This window comes from Balaenoptera ricei, chromosome 4 (assembly GCF_028023285.1).
Source record: "Balaenoptera ricei isolate mBalRic1 chromosome 4, mBalRic1.hap2, whole genome shotgun sequence".
Lineage (NCBI taxonomy): Eukaryota > Metazoa > Chordata > Mammalia > Artiodactyla > Balaenopteridae > Balaenoptera > Balaenoptera ricei.
In genome coordinates this window covers 158,374,691-158,391,451 of record NC_082642.1, presented here as the reverse complement: position 1 = coordinate 158,391,451, position 16,761 = coordinate 158,374,691, and the positions used below count along the sequence as shown (strand labels likewise).

The following is a 16,761-nucleotide window of genomic DNA, read 5'->3' as shown; positions in this document are numbered from 1 at the left end:
ATTGCCCTTCGGACAAGATGCGACCCCACAGAGAGGAAGCCTTGCCCCATCCGAGTCAAGAGCGCAGGGCAACACTTCGCCCGTAGTAGCCCAAGAGGAATGCCCATCTACTGCCCAAGTACAAGGCAGACCAGCTGGGAAGGTCCCAAACGTGCCAGGAGAGGCCCGGAGGTCAGGCAGCACCTCGTGCCGTGGACGAGGCAGCAGGACAGCAGGCAGCCCCGGGCGCACACGCTCCGTGACGGACAAGGGCGGCCCCCTGACCTTCCCATCTCCTCTGGCTGCGAGGCTCTCTAGTGGCTCCCTGGCCCACGGTGGGTCAGCGTGGCCCCTGTCCACCTGGCACTTGGCTGGGTCATGGTCTGTCCAAAGAGCACAGCTGGGCCAGGCCATCCTGGACCACACTGTACAGGACGCCCGGGCTAACTGCTAAACTCTCGGAGGCGCCCTTCCTCGTGTGCTTTTGCAGGATTACATGTCTGATGACTGTGCCGGGCTGTGATGGTGAAGGCCTGGGACCCAACCGGTGTGCAGCAAACTCTGGTTTCACCCCCACCTGGCGGGCAGGTGAGTCAGAGGATGAGACCCTCGGGGCCCTAACCCAGGCACCAGACTGCCTGGAACTTGGGCCGAAAGCCACAGAACACTGATGAGAAGGGAAGAGCCTCAGCTGGGGCACGGGACTGTGGTCACCTTGCAAGCGGTCCCTCACATCAGCCAGGTTAATAACCTTCTCAGAAACCTGACCTCGATTTTGTCACCAAGGGTCTACAAAACCCAGGGCCTTGAGGGGTTGCCTTGGGCAAAGCTGTCCAAATAGCACACCCGGTGCCAGGACTCCGTGTGAGGGAGGGGTGCTGGGCGCTGCGCTGTCTCATGCGAGGAGAGAGGGGGGCAGCCAGGTGAGGGACTGCAGGCCCCAGGACGCTCACCATCATGGCCTCCTGCACGGTCAGGTGTGGCAGCAGCATGTCGTCCTGCATGATGTAACAGGACACCTTCCGGAAGCAGCGTAGGTCCCGCGGGAGGCCGTTGATGAGGACCTCGCCCTTCATGCCAGTCTCCCTGCAAGGCCAGCAAGAGGACGCATCAGCCCGATCCTTCCTGCACCTCTTCCTCCTCCTCTTCCAGGGCCTGGGGAGGGGAGAGAGGACGGCCCCTCCCAGCATCTTCTGACTGGACCAGTAGGGACACCAAGCCAGGCAGGGACAGGAGGCCCAGAACAGCACCAGAACTCAGAGGAGGGAACTGCACGAAGAAAACACTCAGCGTGGAAAGGGAGAGGCAAGCGTGGGGCCTCTCTGGGTTAGCACATTCGTAACAGGCGCCTGTGGACCAAACCAATGGAGATACACATGGACACTCCTACACGCAGCCACGAGGTCTCACGCACACCTCTGGCTTTGCAGGGTTTTATAAGGTGGGTGTATGAACAATCCTGTGTGTAGCCGAGGCTACACCAACCGCCCCAAAGGCCCCAGAGGCCAAGAATCTTCAGTCTGGGGTGTGGCCACTACATCAGAACCAGTTCCTGGGGGTTGCACGACTATGATGTTGACTGGGAGGACCACTGCAGGCCCCGTGGGCTCAGGCGGCTCAAAGAGGAGGGGGTCTGTGCCCTGAGCCTCCTCGGCCAAGCGATGGGAAGTGGTTCTCTCTGACCACAGTGGAGGCGGGGCATCCTATGTGTACTGTGGAGACGGAAGGGCACGGCCCCGCCAGCCACGCTCACTCCCTCATCCACAGACCCACCGGGCATTTCTGTGGCCCGATGCTCTTCTGGGTCCATCATCTCAGCCCCGGGACACAGTGGGAGCCATGGGCATCCTACTAAGGATCCCCTTTCTCCAGCCCTGCCTCCTCCATGCCATGAAGAACAGAAACACAGAGGGTCTGTGGAGACCAGTGCAGTTATATCTGGTCTCCAACTTCCTCCAGCCCACTGCTGTGACCGTGGGCCCTGTGATGGGTCCCTTCTTTCCTCCAGGGAATGGGTGGGATCAACTGACGTTCCAGGGAACCAGGCTGGGAGCTCAGTTGTCTCCAGGTTGCCCTCTGTGGCTCCAGGATGGCCACGTGCCGCGCAGGCTGGACAGCAGCTGAGGGTGTGCGATGAGCTGAGAAACGGCTGCTCCCACCAAACAGAAGCTACTCTCCCCTCCCGTGTCCCCAGCATGACGCTGGGTGTTGGAAGTTTGGCTCTCACCTTTAGAAGTGAATACAACAGACAGGAATCTGCCATAAGTGAGACTTTTAAAAATCCTAATTTTCATCTTTAAAGAGTAATTCGTAAGTCCTAAGGAAAGGGGGGGGGGTGGATTTTATCTTTCTTTGCCAGCAAATGAAGTTATTTTTAAAATGTATTTGCTGAAGTAGCAAATGGAAGCCATGAGATCTGAAGAGAACTGGCTTTAAGAGAGCGTTTTGTTAACACTTCTAAAGATTCAGTTTTCAAATCATTCTTACATGAATGTCACCGGACAGGATGTCGAGAGCTGTGGTTACCAAACGTCGGAGCAGCTAACGTGGCCACAAGCAAGAGTCGCGTGAGCTCTGGGCCCCAGCCTGACGCTGCTGCTTTTCTTCTGAAAATGGCTCATCTTACCTTTGACCTTCATTCGTACTTGTCTCAGCGTTCTCCTGCCGTCCCCCTCCCCAGCCTGGACCTCTCCATTACTTCCTGTCCCGTAAGGCCCGGCCCTTCTGCCCCAGGACCTCCCTCTCCTGAGCACAGTATCCACCAGGTGACAACCAGCAGGTGCTGCCTTCTGACGCCCCCAAGGCCGGAGCTCTGTTCCCTTCACAGATTCCAAAGCCTCTTAATGTGGGACACCCCTCAGGCTTCCCGGGGGCCTGCCCAGAGCCTTAAGAAGTGACGGGATGGACCATTCATACTGCTGGCCCCTGGCTGACCGCTGGGCGAGGGTCTGCTCACCTGTATCCGGCCAGGATGTTCATGAACGTGGACTTCCCAGCCCCGGAAGGGCCCATGATGGCCACCAGCTCTCCACTGTTGAACTTCCCAGAAATTCCTTTCAGAAGGGTCTTGTATCCTGTGAAAAGCAGATCACATTCATTTTCAAACCAGGACTCACTGGTTTTGCCCCCAGTACCGCAGAGGCAAACACGCAGTACACTTGGCTGCAGAACCAAGGCCAAAGGCAAGGTTTTTCACACCATAGTACAGCGTTCCCCAACCTTTTTGGCACCAGGGACTGGTTTCGTGGGAGACAATTTTTCCACGGATGGTGGGGGGGATGGTTTCGGGATGATTCAAGCGCATTCCATTTATTGTGCACTTTATTTCTATTACTATTACAGTGTAATATATAGCGAAATAATTATACAACTCACCACAATGCAGAATCAGTGGGAGGCCTGAGCTTGTTTTCCTGCAACTAGAGGGTCCCATCTGGGGGTGATGGGAGACAGTGACACCCGAAGTGTGTTGCTATGTTCAGTCTACTCCATAAGACGCAGCTTGATTGTCACTTGCCACTCACTGATAGGCTTTTGATATGAGTGTGCAAGCAACTGATTTATTATGGTCTCTGTGCAGTCAGACCTCTCTGCTGATGATGATCTGTATTTGCTGCTGCTCCCCAGAACTAATATCACTGCCTCGGCTCCACCTCAGATCATCAGGCATTAGATTCTCGTAAGGAGCGCACATCCTAGATCCCTCACATGCGCAGTTCACAGTAAGGTTCGCACTCCTATGAGAATCTAACGCCACAGCTGGTCTGACAGGAGGCGGAGCTCAGGCGGTAACGCGAGCCATGGGGAGCGGCTGTAAATACAGGTGAAGCTTCGCTCGCTCCCCCGCTGCTCACCTCCTGCTGTGCGGCCTGGTTGTGGGGGGGGGGCAGGGGGGGCGGGGGGGGTTGGGGCCCCCTGCCTTAGTATTTATGAAAATGCTGAGTTCTGGGCAAGAAAATGGACCTCAGGTCTTTTGGATGCCTCTGCCTACTTCCTCGATTGCATGTCATTGGTGTATCAGTGATAAGTACCAGTGCACGTACAACGCTTTAGAGTTTACAAAGCCCTTTCGTGGACATCATCTAGGGTACGAGGACTCCACCATTCTCATTTCGGATTGAGGAACTGGATGTCCAGTGGGCCCGGGTGACTTGTCCAGGACCCCAGAGCCAGTGTGAACAGATCCTAACCCAGGGCTGCACCACCCACCACAATGGTCAACTCATGCCTTTATCAATTAAGTGATTAATTTATTATTTCATGTATGAATGTTCTATTTCTCATCTCTACCGGTATAAATTATTTGTATAGAATTTATTCACAAATCATTACTTTATAATTAAATGATTCATATATTAATAATTCATTAATAATTCAAAGTTTATCATTTTGCAGTTGCATCACATTGCTTTGGACTTTCTGCCAAATCTCCATCCGAGAGATTTGTGAAAGGAAAAAAAAACTACACATGCCAGATGGAGTCACATTACTTTTTCTCAAGCAGACTGCTCAAATGAGCTACAAAGAATCAAATAGAAGCAACTGGATTCATCTAAAGACTCCTAATTCAGAAACATTTTTCAGGGACTTCCCTGGCGGTCCAGTGGTTAAGACTCTGCACTTCCACTGCAGGGGGCACAGGTTCGATGCCTGGTTGGGGAACTAAGATCCCGCATGCTGTGCGGCGCAGTCAATAAAATAAAATAAAAATTAAATTAAAAAAAGAAGAAACACTTCTCAGTCCCTGAGAAACATTCCAAGGACATACCCTTAAATGATCAGAATCGGGCGAAAGCGGTACTTTGGCTTCCCACACAGAGCTGAAAGGCGCCTGATGAGGAAAGGGCCTGTGGAGCCCTTGACTGAGCCCTGGTCTTGGGCTCTGCCCCTAGTCGCTCCCTGGACCCCCAAACCTGTGTGTCTACTCGAGTCCCAGCCTGGGTCTGGGGAGTCTCCTCCCAGCCGCCTCTCGTCTTTCACAGATGGGACAACCTAAACACCCAGCCTGTCACCAGCTGCCTACTTGATCTGGATGGCAAGTCCCTGAGGACCTTTCAATCAGGCAGAGAGAAGCGGAAGCAAAAGGCAGGAAGCACGCGGCCCTGCGACCTGACTCGTTACGGGGGGAGCGGCAGTCACCCCCGGCTGGGGGGGAAGGGGCCGCGGAGCAGACGGACGGGGGCAGGGGGGCCTGGGGGAGCAGCTCAGGATCACACGTGAGTCAGACTCCTACCCCTGGGACGTGGGTGATGGCAGGTGGGCAAACACACGGCAGGGGAGCCAAAGGAGACCAGGGTTGGGGGTCGGGGACCCTGAAAGATCATGTCTGCCACGTGGTGGACAGATGGAGGGAAGAGCTGGGGGACAGCAGGGCCCCCTCCTCTGCAGGGCCAAGCCCCAGCGTGGGCTCCTCATGGGATGGAGCTCTGCGGAGGGGGGCCAGGTGCTCCGGGCCCCGGGCCCAGGGGACCTGTGTGACATTGCCGAGGGAGCAGTAATGCCGGGCATCTGCTCATTACTGGCCTCCTGGGGGTTCAGGCGGCATCGGGGTTACTCCGGAGCAAACCTTCCTTTAGGCTGTTCTTCCCCTAGCTCAGAGCCGATCCCCGGCTGGTCCCCTGGCAACCGGGAGCCGCCCAGTTAGGGAAACGGATGGCTGAGGTGACCACTGGCCACTTAGAGGCCACGTGCAGCCTGCCCCTGGGTCATGACGCCTGAGGACAGCCTCACCTTGGGGATCTGAGGGGTCCCTTCCCTCCAGCGGGGCCCATGGCTGCTGCTCTCACGGTGACCCGTGGCGTTGGCGTCCACATGGGGGCACCGGTAATAACACTGCCAGGGAGCTCCCACAGGCTGTGACACCCACGGCCAGGACGCCAGGAACAGACATGGGTCTGGGAGTTGGGGGAGCGTCAGGCCTTTCAGGGGACAAGGCAGGCAGACCGGGGTTATAGACCACGGTTTTGTCATTTACAGCCAGCAAACTGGAGTCGGGGGTCTGGCTGTGGATCCCAGAGCCAAAGTGATACACGTGGAGCCAAGCGAGTTACCGGCCCCCCAGCTCTTGCTCTGGAGGGGCGTGGGCTCCCAGGGGGACGCGGAGCGAGGGGCAGGGAGTATGTGTGACGTGATGCAAGGCCGGCCAGCTGAGAAGCGTCCTCACGTGCAGCCCCCCCTCTCGGGCGGTGTCTCTCTAATATCACAAACCTGTTTTTCTTTTAGAACGACAGACTTGCATTTGGGATTGAAGAATCTCTAAAGTGGCACTGGACTCAGAAGTCCAGAAGGTGTCCGTCCACCTGTGTCCTCCCGGACCCACAGAGATGGGACGAGGAGACAGTGCGCGCTCTGAACCGGGCTGAGGGCCCGGGAGCTGGTCAGGGGCTCTCTCGTTGGAGCTGAGCTTGTGAACACGGGGGCATCCCTGTGTTCATGCAAGGAGATCGTCCTTCACTGCAGAGCCTCGCGGCTTGTCCCCTCATAGAAATAGGAAATGGAGATGCTCCGCCCCCCCAGCCCTACTTTCCCGCCATAAGCTCTGCTCAGCCCAGTTCTTGGCATAATGGATAAGCCGCCTCCTCTGTGTGCTGTGGGCGCTTGTTTACACGGGTGCTGGTCCTGGGCTGCTCTCCTGGTCGGGACAGTGAGCCCTTGGGATCTAAAGCACGGAAACCTCCTGAGAGGCAGGGCCACGAATGCCCATCAGTCAGTTTGTCTCACAGCCCCCGCTGCTTTACATCTAGGGGATGTTGAGAGGGGTCTTCCTGGGGAAGAGGACAAAAGTAAAGTGTGACGTTTGGGTCTGGCTGAAAGACCAGTCGCACCCGGACATCTGGAGGAAATACTATTGTTGGAAGGATGGCTAGAGCAGGTACCCAGCACACGGGAGGACCATGCGTCTGAGGGCGAAGAGAGGCCCGATGCAGAGGAGCAGACGTGCCTGAGAATCCTCGCAGCCCCACTGGCCCTAAGGGCAGCCCAAGGACCACCTCGCCTGGTTCGTCTTTGGTGTTCAAGAATAGTCTGTGAGAAGCAAGATTCGCTTTCCAGGGTTCTGCTTTACAAATGCCCTTGCTACGCACGGTGTGTTTTGTAAGGGGAGCGACAGACATGCCACAGCATTTCAAACTATCCCACGGATCCACTAAACTCGGAGCTGGTGGAAGGGCCGGCCCTGTGCCTTGCCCAGTGGGCATCAGGAAGGGAAACCACGATGGTAAAACCGGTAAAGGCTTTCTCCATAAACCCCGCTAGTGACACGAAAATGAAGCCAACTGGAAGTGACTTGTCCATGATCTAATCCTTTTCAAGGGGAGTTGTGACATGTACAGAAAATCCACACGTCCATTCAGCACCCACCTGGTGGGGCTGTAATTGTCTATTAAGACATGGAGATAAAGATGTTTATTAACAGCTAGCGTTAAGTGAAACTGAAGGGCTTTCTTAGTTATGCCTGCAGTGACTTACTTTTAGAATGTTACCAGTTCGGCAAAAACCTGTCCAGACATCCTGAGTTTCGAGAATGAAGGAGACATCTGAGCAGGCTACTTCTTCTAAAGGCGACGCCCGCCTGCTAGCGCCAAACCGAGTGCCCCACAGGAGCCCAGCGCCTGATACCTGCCCCCCACGCACACCTCCTTTTGCGCCCCGGCCCTAGCATTGCCCCTAGAGGCTGTGAACACCAGCTCCACGAAGACATGACCAGAACAGCCTTCTGAAGCACCGTGTCCTGTGTGTGGAGCGGTGCTTGGCACGTAGTGGTCACTGAGAAAGCGTCTATGACGTTAATAATGAGAAGGTGAACTCTTTGCACAAGTGAATTCAGAGTGACAGCCACTGCCTCGGGCATTGCCGTTTGGTTGCCACTTCTTTCCAAAACACCCCCAACAGGACCAGACCCCTCTGGCGAATGCTGGGCCAGCAGGAAGCGGCCAGGAGCTCCCAGAGGACCAGCTGTCTGGATGGTCTCTGAGATCAACTCACAGGGCGGGCACTGCCTTATGGAGGGGCCGTGGTGTCCCTGTGTCTCACATCCTGTAAGTATAAACCCACGCCCAGTCGCCAGTAAACTCTTACGTAACAGCAATCAAAATGTGCACATTCCATCATTTCTGAGTAATCACTTTTGATGCAAATTTTATTGAAGTATAGAATACACAGAGAAAAGTGCACACGTCTTAAGTGTACACACGGCTCAATATACGCCCCCAGACAGAACCACCCACGGAACCAGCCCCCAGATCAAGAAGCAGGAGGCACAGAGCCTCTGGAGGCCCCTCAGGTCCCATTCGTTCAGTGCGTAACTGCTTTTGAATCTTAAATAGAACCCCTAGGGCGTTGATTTTTTATCACAGGAACACATCTTTCCCAAACAGAGAAAAAAAAAAGATAATTTTCTCCCTTGGAAATGAAGACACCCCTCCTTTGCTACGGACGAGCCAAGGATAACCCCTCAGATGGGAAACCACTTCCCAGTGTCCGGCGGTGAGTGCCTGTTTGCGGGCGTGTGGCCCCTGCCCTCCTCCGGCCAGACAGCAGTTCCTGGGATGAGCTGATTCTTGCCCAGAACGTACGTCAGGAAACCAGGGAGAAACAGAGAGAGCGACTGTCACATTTCCTACGTCAGCTAACGGCGCTTTAAAGAAAAACGGTCCTTGTCAACACCTCCGAGGTTCTGTAAGGTTGGTCGGGTAGGGGGACGGATCTCACTGTAGACACGCGTCCTTGAAGGAGGGGCCGGGGGGCAGCCCCACCCTCGGGAAGCGCCAGCCCTGGGCGCCCTCACTCAAGGTCAGCACAGGCCAGCTTTGAGACGTCTTCCCCTCCACGCCCCACAGCAGGCTGAGTCCCAGGTGCCTCTCCATATTGCGCAGAGGAGAAACAAGGGCTCAGAGAGGGTTCGTGACCTGCCTGAGGCCACACAGCGGCTCAGCAGAGGAGCCAACATTCCAACCACTTCTGCCCGACTCCAGAACGGCCAGGAGCCTCTGCCAGCCCGGGGAGCACAGCCGGGGGGGTCCAGGCAGCCTCACCCGTCCCTCCTTCCACGTGCGGGCCTGCTCCCAGTGAATCCCGAAGGTCAGCTCAATTCGGGAATGCGCATTTAGTCTGCTGTTGCATGAAATATTTAACAGAGGATGGGAAGAAACCACACACCTTCCTTCCCCAAAACATGAGATGCCCTTGGTCACCGAAGGCCGTGGTTGCCACCTGGGTGCCAGCAGCCTCTCCCAGTGGCAAGATGTTCTGAAAGCCAAGCTCCCCAGATCCCTCTGTGCGTCCAAAGGGCTCCTGACTCGTCCAATCGTCCCTCATCTTTCAATTTCTTTTTCATTTTTATGAAATGTCCTCAAGTTTAAAAAAAAAAAAAAAAGGAAAGAAAGAAAACCAAACGCTTCTTGCCAGGGTGTGGGAAGCTTCTTTTGCCGGAGCGGGGGACTCAAGCCCCGCTTCTATTAAGGACCCTCACTGCATGTCCAGTCTCCAGCCCACGTGGACGCTCCCTGTGGTTGCTTCTCATGAACCCCTCTCGCCTTCACGGTCAGGAGCGGGGTTGGCGGGGGCCACATACAGATTCGTGAAGAAGGGGCAGAGCAGCAGTGTCGCCGGCAACCTGGGGCCTGTTGCCTGAACCCCTCGGGAACCGTTAGGCCCCCGACCCCATTACCTGCAGAAAATAATAAGCGGCTGGTCCCTCAGATTCCAGCCAGTGGCCTGCTCACTCAGGTTTCATTTTAACAAGCCGCGGTCTTTGTAACAAGGGGCAGCTCTTCTAGGGAGATGCCAGGGTCGGTCAGTCTGTTTCCGAGCCGCACTGCACAGAGGCCAGTGGTCTGACCGCGCAGCGGGGCCGGGCCGGCCCGCGGGCACCCTCCCAGGCAGGCTATCTGAAGGTCCAGTGCCACAGCGGCAGCTCTGCCCTTGGGACCCTCGGCGGCGTCGGGGGGATAAGTGTGCCACAAAAATATTGGACGTAAACCACAGGGACCACAGCCAGCGTGTGTACAGCTCACAGAGGTGACTGGGCCACACAGAACCTTCCTCCTCTGAGCCTCGTGGCAAAGAGGTGAGTTTCATCACAGAGGAGGGTCCCCAGTGGGCGGAGAAGCCGGCCTGCAGGGGAGAGGGGGAGGGGGCCTCCCAGATTCCCCTCCCATCCCCCACCTGGTCCCCTCTCATCCACCCCCAGGGTCTCCACACCCATCAGCCAGGCTCCGAGACAGAGTTCCAGATCCCGCTGGTTCGTACCCTCACTGGGAGACCCCCTCTCACACAGGAGAGGCTAAAGCACACACCGAACCGCCCCCTCTAAGCCCACCCCCATCTCTGCACATCCAGGAGGTCAGTTTTCCAAGTAAAAAAACAGATCACTGTCAGCACTGACCAGCTGACCACCGGGGACACCCGAAACCCCTACGGATGCCTCCTAGTCGAGACCCCCTGCAGCTACAAGGAGGCGCCTAAGCTACCGGGGCGGGCTGGGGGTGCCCCGCGCCGTCTGAAGACGGTGCTCGGGGACTCCGTGTTGGAAGGGGAGGAGGCAGGAGGACACTGGTGAGGGGCCAGCAGCCCACGTCGAATCGAGGGACGCCGGCCTCTGGGTGCTTTCCCCGTTCCCGGGACGTCTTTCCGTTGTTTCTTCCTGCTGATGGATATTTTCCTGCCATCAGCTCCTTGGCTCACTGGCAGAAGCGGGGCTGGGGAGGAGGAGGGGTGGGCACAGGAGACCCCCGTCCTGCCTTCTGCTGCCACCTCTGGTGTCGCCCGTCAGCTGGGTGGGCGGGTTCAGATCCAGGTCTCTAATTGTCCAGGATTCCACGCACGCGTATCCACACTCCCGCCTCCTTGCAAATAGCGAGCTTTTAGATATTTGAGCAAGCAAGCTCTTTTTAAATGTCTCAACTCTGAAAGGACCACAGCAAAATCATTCAGAGGGAACAGGGGGAGGGGAGAATATGCGACTTTCAGTCACCTCCCGGTTTCAGCACAGTTCATGTGTCATCCAGGGACAAGACCCTGGCTGGTCAAGTGCTGACAACTCACATCTCAGGCCCTTCGGGAGGAGTCTGGTCCCAGCTCGGCCACCATCGAGCTGTGGGACTCGGGCCAGTTCCCAGAAATAATCGCTGCCCCATCTCCAGATCTCACCTCAGGGTAGAGGTAAGCGTCCGCTCTAAACATGCGGCCCGTGTCACCGGCTTTACCCGACAGGTGGCACACGGTCCTCACCTTCCTCCACGGGTTGGTCCAGGAAACCGCAATCCTTTGCCCTTCCTGCCCTGTGAGCCCTGGCATGACTGGTGTTGACAGAACAACACGTCCGGGATACAGTGACCCTCACTGTAGGGGGACTGACAGCGTGGAAGCAGTGCCTCCAGAGGCCATGACCTTGCGCAGTAAATGCACACAGAGGGACTTCCCTGGTGGCGCAGTGGTTAAGAATCCGCCTGCCAATGCAGGGGACACGGGTTCGAGCCCTGGTCCGGGAAGATCCCACATGCCACGGAGCAACTAAACCCGTGCACCACAGCTATTGAGCTCGCGTGCCACAACTACTGAGCCCATGCACTGCAACTACTGAAGCCTGCGTGCTAGGGCATGCGAGCCGCAACTCCTGAGCCCCAGTGCTGCAACTACTGAAGCCCACGCACCTAGAGCCCGTGCTCCGCAACATGAGAAGCCACCGCAATGAGAAGCCTGTGCACCGTAACGAAGAGTAGCCCCCCCTCGCTGCAACTAGAGAAAGCCCGCACACAGCAACAAAGACCCAACGCAGCCAAAAATAAAGAAATAAAATAAATAAGTAAATAAACGCACGTACAACTGCCTGACAAGCGCAAAGACGTGCTTCCAGCAATCCAGCCAATTTCACAAGATGAGTGACAGTTAGGTAAGCCAGACAATGGCCAGCTCCTCAAAACCACACTGGCTCCGGTCACCTCCATAGTCCCCAGGCCAGCACGGCGCCCCTACCAGGGAGGCCTCCAGGAAGCGCTCCTTGAATGACCGGTCAGGTGGCAGCAATGACAAGGTTCAAACCCTGCAGACCAGGCGTTGGTGACGCTTTCCTGTAGGGGGCTGGATCATCAATATTTCAGGCTCTGCAGGATGCACAGCCTGTCAGAACCACTCAACTCTGTGGTTTTGCCACAAAAGCAGCCAGATGTAACGAACAGACGTTAACTATATTCCCATAAAATTTTACTTAGAGAACCAAGCGGTGGGTCAGTTTGGTCCCCAGGTCATTGTTTGCCGGCCCTGCCCTAGGACCCTGGCGTGGGGTGAGGTCCAGCACCAGCTACAGCCACTTCCTATCACGTTATCCCTCCAGTTAAGGAGGGGGCACCAGTGCTCGGGGCAGAACAGGAGGGCTGAGGCGGGTCTGAGAGCAAGCTGCCCACTTTACACCCAGAAACAAGGACGAGCAGTCACCTAGGCCTCAAGGAGCTCTGGACGGCACGTTCTCCAGCATTCTGGAATGAATGACGCCAGCTCGGCCAGCACGAGAGAGAGGGGACGGCCTGCGGGCGTACAAGCCGCTAGGAACGCTTTGGGCTGGCTGCTCTCCCATCCCTCCCAGACTCCCCACTGTGTCGCCCCAGTTGGGACACGAAGCCACTGCCAGGGGCACCACCGGAGCCACGGCCTCGAGGGCCACCTGCGGGGCAGCCCTCATCAGACGTCCTGAGAGCAGGTGCTGCAGCTGTCCTGCTCCAGTGGCCCCTCCTCTGATAGAATGTTCTAGACCGTGTCTCCAAAGCTCACCAGGAACAGCAGTGTCACCTACAAATTGTCACTTGCCATCTACCTCTACAAGGATTAAATTATGAGCCACTGCAGCCACTGACCTTCAACACCACCTGAAAGGAGTTCAGGGTGGAGAACGGGAATGAGGCACTCTGTGCTCTGGGAAAAACTGGCAGAACAGGCCTTCAGATAGTTAGATATTTTCGGGAGAAGATTTTATGAGCCCAATTCTGGCATCTCCTCGTTATCTAGAAAAGCACTAAAATCCTTCATGCTGACATCTGCTCCTCGTGCCTAGCAGTAACCTTCACAAGACTAGTAGAACCTTCTGCAAAAAATATGCTCTTGATGGCATGGACTCCCCCTTCACCAAAACCACATATGTACTGACCTTCCCCCTACCTCTTTGGAGCAGCTTCTCAGAGCTATCTGAGATGCTGTCCTCATTTTGCCCCAAATAAAACTTAACTCACAATTCTTACATTGCACTTTTTTTTTTTCCCGTCAACAGCAGGAACACGTTCAGAGCAATCTCCAACTGCAACCCCCAGGGTTGTTTACAGGCCCAGATTGTTGGAGACTCAGGGTGAGGAGAATTCTGGGTGGAGGGAGGAGGGAGGGAAGGATGGATGGGTGGGTGGATGGACAGAGGGAGGGGGGGTGGGATTCATGCTCTGCCTCACTGGGGGTGGGGCAGAATAATAGTCCCCAAGGATGGCCACATCCTAACCCTTGGCATCTGTGAATACGTTGTCTTACATGGCAAAAGAGACTTTGCAGATGGGATTAAATGAAGAATCTTGAGATGGAGAGATTATTCTGCATTATCCTGGGGGTTCCAAAATCATCACAAGGGTCTTTACAAGGGAAAGAAGTAGCAGGAGAATCAGAGGCAGCAGTAAGGAGATATGACGATAGATGCAGAGAACAAGAGAGAGAAATTGGAAGATGCAACTCTGTTAGCTTTGAAGGTGGAGGAGGAGGCCACTGGACCAGGAATGCAGGTGCCTCCAGAGGGAGAAGAGGAAGGGAAGGGATTCTTCCCCCAAGCCTGCAGAGGAACACAGCCCTGCTAACACTTTGATTTTAGATTTCTGAACTTCGAAACTTTCAGGTAGTAAACTTGTGTGTGTTTTTAAGCCACCTAGTTTTCAGCAATTTGTTATAGCAGCCACACGAAACGAACACGCCCAGCCTCCCACTGCCCACACCAGCCACGCCCCCGCCAGGCCTCCTGGGTCCTCCCTGGGGGACCACTTCCCTCTGAAGATAACTTCCTGCTTCCTACATGAACATTATGTAAAAGTTGCACTTTTTAGCCAGCAAGCCTTCACAAGGGGCAGTGTCCTGAGAAGGAATGTTCTAGAGGCAATGAGAGCTGCCATCTTGCAGCGTTTCCAGGGGTCCTTCTCCAATCCAGGGTCATTCTCAGACTTTCCTGTGCAGCCCACATGGGCGCGAAGCCAGTGCAGGCTTTTCATAATGAGGTTAAAGGAGCCGATTAAGCTCTGTCCAATTAAATGTGAAAGGAAAGATGATCGACCTTGGAGTTTCCAGTGGGGACCTCGGGAGAGGGGGGAGCACGGGGGTGGGTGGCAGCCCGGGCCTCATTCCCAGCCGTGCTCATGGCTGGACAGTGGCCACGCACAGGCCGTCCACCATCCTGGCCTCAGTTTCCCCTGATGAAAGAAGAGGTCTACCCTCCAAAGACCCAGAATTCACCAGGTGTGCGTCACGTGGGGCTTTCTTCCCTGGACAACCAAATGTCAGCTAAGGTTCAGGTGTGGGCTTTTATTGAAACGGCCAAGAGTCCCAACCTAAGGGCCGGAGACACGGAATTCCATCTGCAGACTCAACGCTCACGGCAAACGTTGCTATTGAGGCTGAACCCAAGTTTACCGGCGTGCAGAGCCTGGCCCAGAACCTTTCCTCAATATGAAGCAGGTCTTTCATTTCACAGAGATGTTTTTCAGTTGGTTCTAAACAATGACAACTAAAAAGAAACAAGGGAGCCCAAGCAAATTACAAAGAGCCAGGCAATAAACCCAGATCACTGACTATTTTCAAATGGATGTGTGTCTTTAATTTTTTTTTTTAAATGGTAAATTTTTGCACAGCAGACTCACAGGATTCTAGAGTGAGACATTTCCTAGTTGTGCCAAAGAACACTTGCCCAACCCCAATGCACTGCCCTCATACCACACACATCACTGGCTCTCCACTACCCGGAACTGTGCTCATTGACTGTGTATTTTCTCTGCTGAGAGGTAGAAATGAGGCAGACATTCCTACCCGGCTGATGAAAATTAACGTCGATGTCATGGGATGCGAAAATTACGGCAATCAAAGGATTGTCTGATGTGGTGAGCACGAATCACTCCGGATCCTTCTCAATGTTTGGAAACCAGGAAGGGAACATCGGCTGAATGCTGGGAGAGGGAAGTGGGACTGCGGGACACAGAAGAGGCTGCCTCGGCGGCTCAAGAGAGAACAAGTCGTGTTCTGGTTGTCCAGTCGCCTCTGGGAGGAAGTGTAAATGTCTCCTGTGCTCGCCAGTGTTGTCCATTGTACCCAACTGGCATGGAGCAATTCAGCCCATATGCACATGCTCCATCCTCATGAAGCGTCATTTTCGAGAACTCCTTTGCTGGTGTGATAGCTGGTTTCACTCTCGCCATGCAGGGAAGCACCTCTGGACTGCAGGCGTTTCGGTGGCCAGTTCCATCACATTCTAATGTGTGTGAAATTCTTCTTGACCACGAATTTAAACACATTCCAATTTCTGGAGTGTTGTATCCACTGTGGGGGGATGAGCACAGCGGGTGGGTGGCCTGAGGGAGGGGTCGGCCAGAGTCTGGATGTCCCAGCATCATGCCTTCCCGCGGTCGGTGTCTATGCCCTCACACTGACCCAGCAACAAGCTTTGGGATGAGGCTGCTTAGAGGAGGGGGGACGGACAGTGGGTCTCAGCTCATCTATCCCCAGCACCAAGCAAACTCCAGCATGTGTCCTCTTGAAGCTGCGTCTCTCTTCACCAGCCCTGTGCCTCCTTAATAATAACTCCGTAAACAACGAGGGATAATCCAGACGAGACACTGAATGGGAAATAATTCTGCAGAGCCGCCAGCCCCGTGGTCCCCAATATCGCCTGCATGTGGAGTCTTCCTGGAGCTTTGGAAACAATTCTGATGGAGTCGGTCTGGCCCCAGGGGCCCCTCCATCGCCCTACAGCTGTGCCTCTAGTTTGCTGTGTGACTGGGGCCAGTTTCTTCGGCTTCCTAGACTCACCTTCCTCACCTGGTGATGGGCAGGAAAGAGTACTTGACCTTAAGGGTGTTTGTGAAGATAGAACGAGATCACGTGTTTGAAGAATGTCACAAGGAGCTGCAGGTAGATGATGTAATAAGCAGTGGTCGCTAGAGATGCAACTGGGACCAAACGCATCCCGGGAACCGCAAGCCATGTGACATCAGTGTCTCTTCACCTGAGGAGGAACAGCTGGACCACCATCCTCATTCACGTGGACTGAGGATGCCACATGTGTCCTGCCGCATCTGCAGGGAAGGGGCGCCCACCTCAGGGTTAACATCCTGGATTTGGCTGCTCAGGCTTGTGATCATTTTCAATGAGCCAGAGCCCATTTCTGGAAGGCTCCAGAATGCCTCCAAATGCTGCTGGGTGCAAAGAGGCTGGTCAGCCTCTGTGAGGAGGGACAGGGCTGCCTGGGAACCTTGACCCCAGCCTCCCCAGGAGAGGACCTGCATCTGTTTACACCATGAGAACCGCTGTCTCTCAGTGGCTCAGGGTCCCAGAGAACACTGATGGGACATTGCTGGGAAATCATTTCCTGTCACCCAGGCTACACAGGTCACCTGGAATCACAGCCCCCTCAAGCCATCACTGCTGGGTTGGGTGCTCAGAGCAGCTCTGATGCTAATGCCAAGACAACATGCTGTGCACCGCTACGTGCACACACACACCATGTACACACATACCGTGTACACACACATACCATGTACACGCACTACATACACT

General features: G+C 55.2%; 1 protein-coding gene across 4 annotated transcripts in view; it reads right to left on the bottom strand.

Annotated features, from left to right (window-relative positions):
- The window catches only part of ABCG1 (ATP binding cassette subfamily G member 1), a 67,941-nt gene that overhangs the window by 17,678 nt on the left and 33,502 nt on the right, over positions 1-16,761 (bottom strand). For all 4 annotated transcript variants that reach the window (XM_059921623.1, XM_059921624.1, XM_059921626.1 and 1 more), the window contains exons 3-4: positions 2,936-3,053; positions 933-1,065 (exon numbers count right to left, since the gene is read on the bottom strand). In XM_059921623.1, coding sequence (XP_059777606.1) covers positions 933-1,065; positions 2,936-3,053 — 251 coding nt within the window. The remainder of the gene's footprint in view (positions 1-932; positions 1,066-2,935; positions 3,054-16,761) is intronic.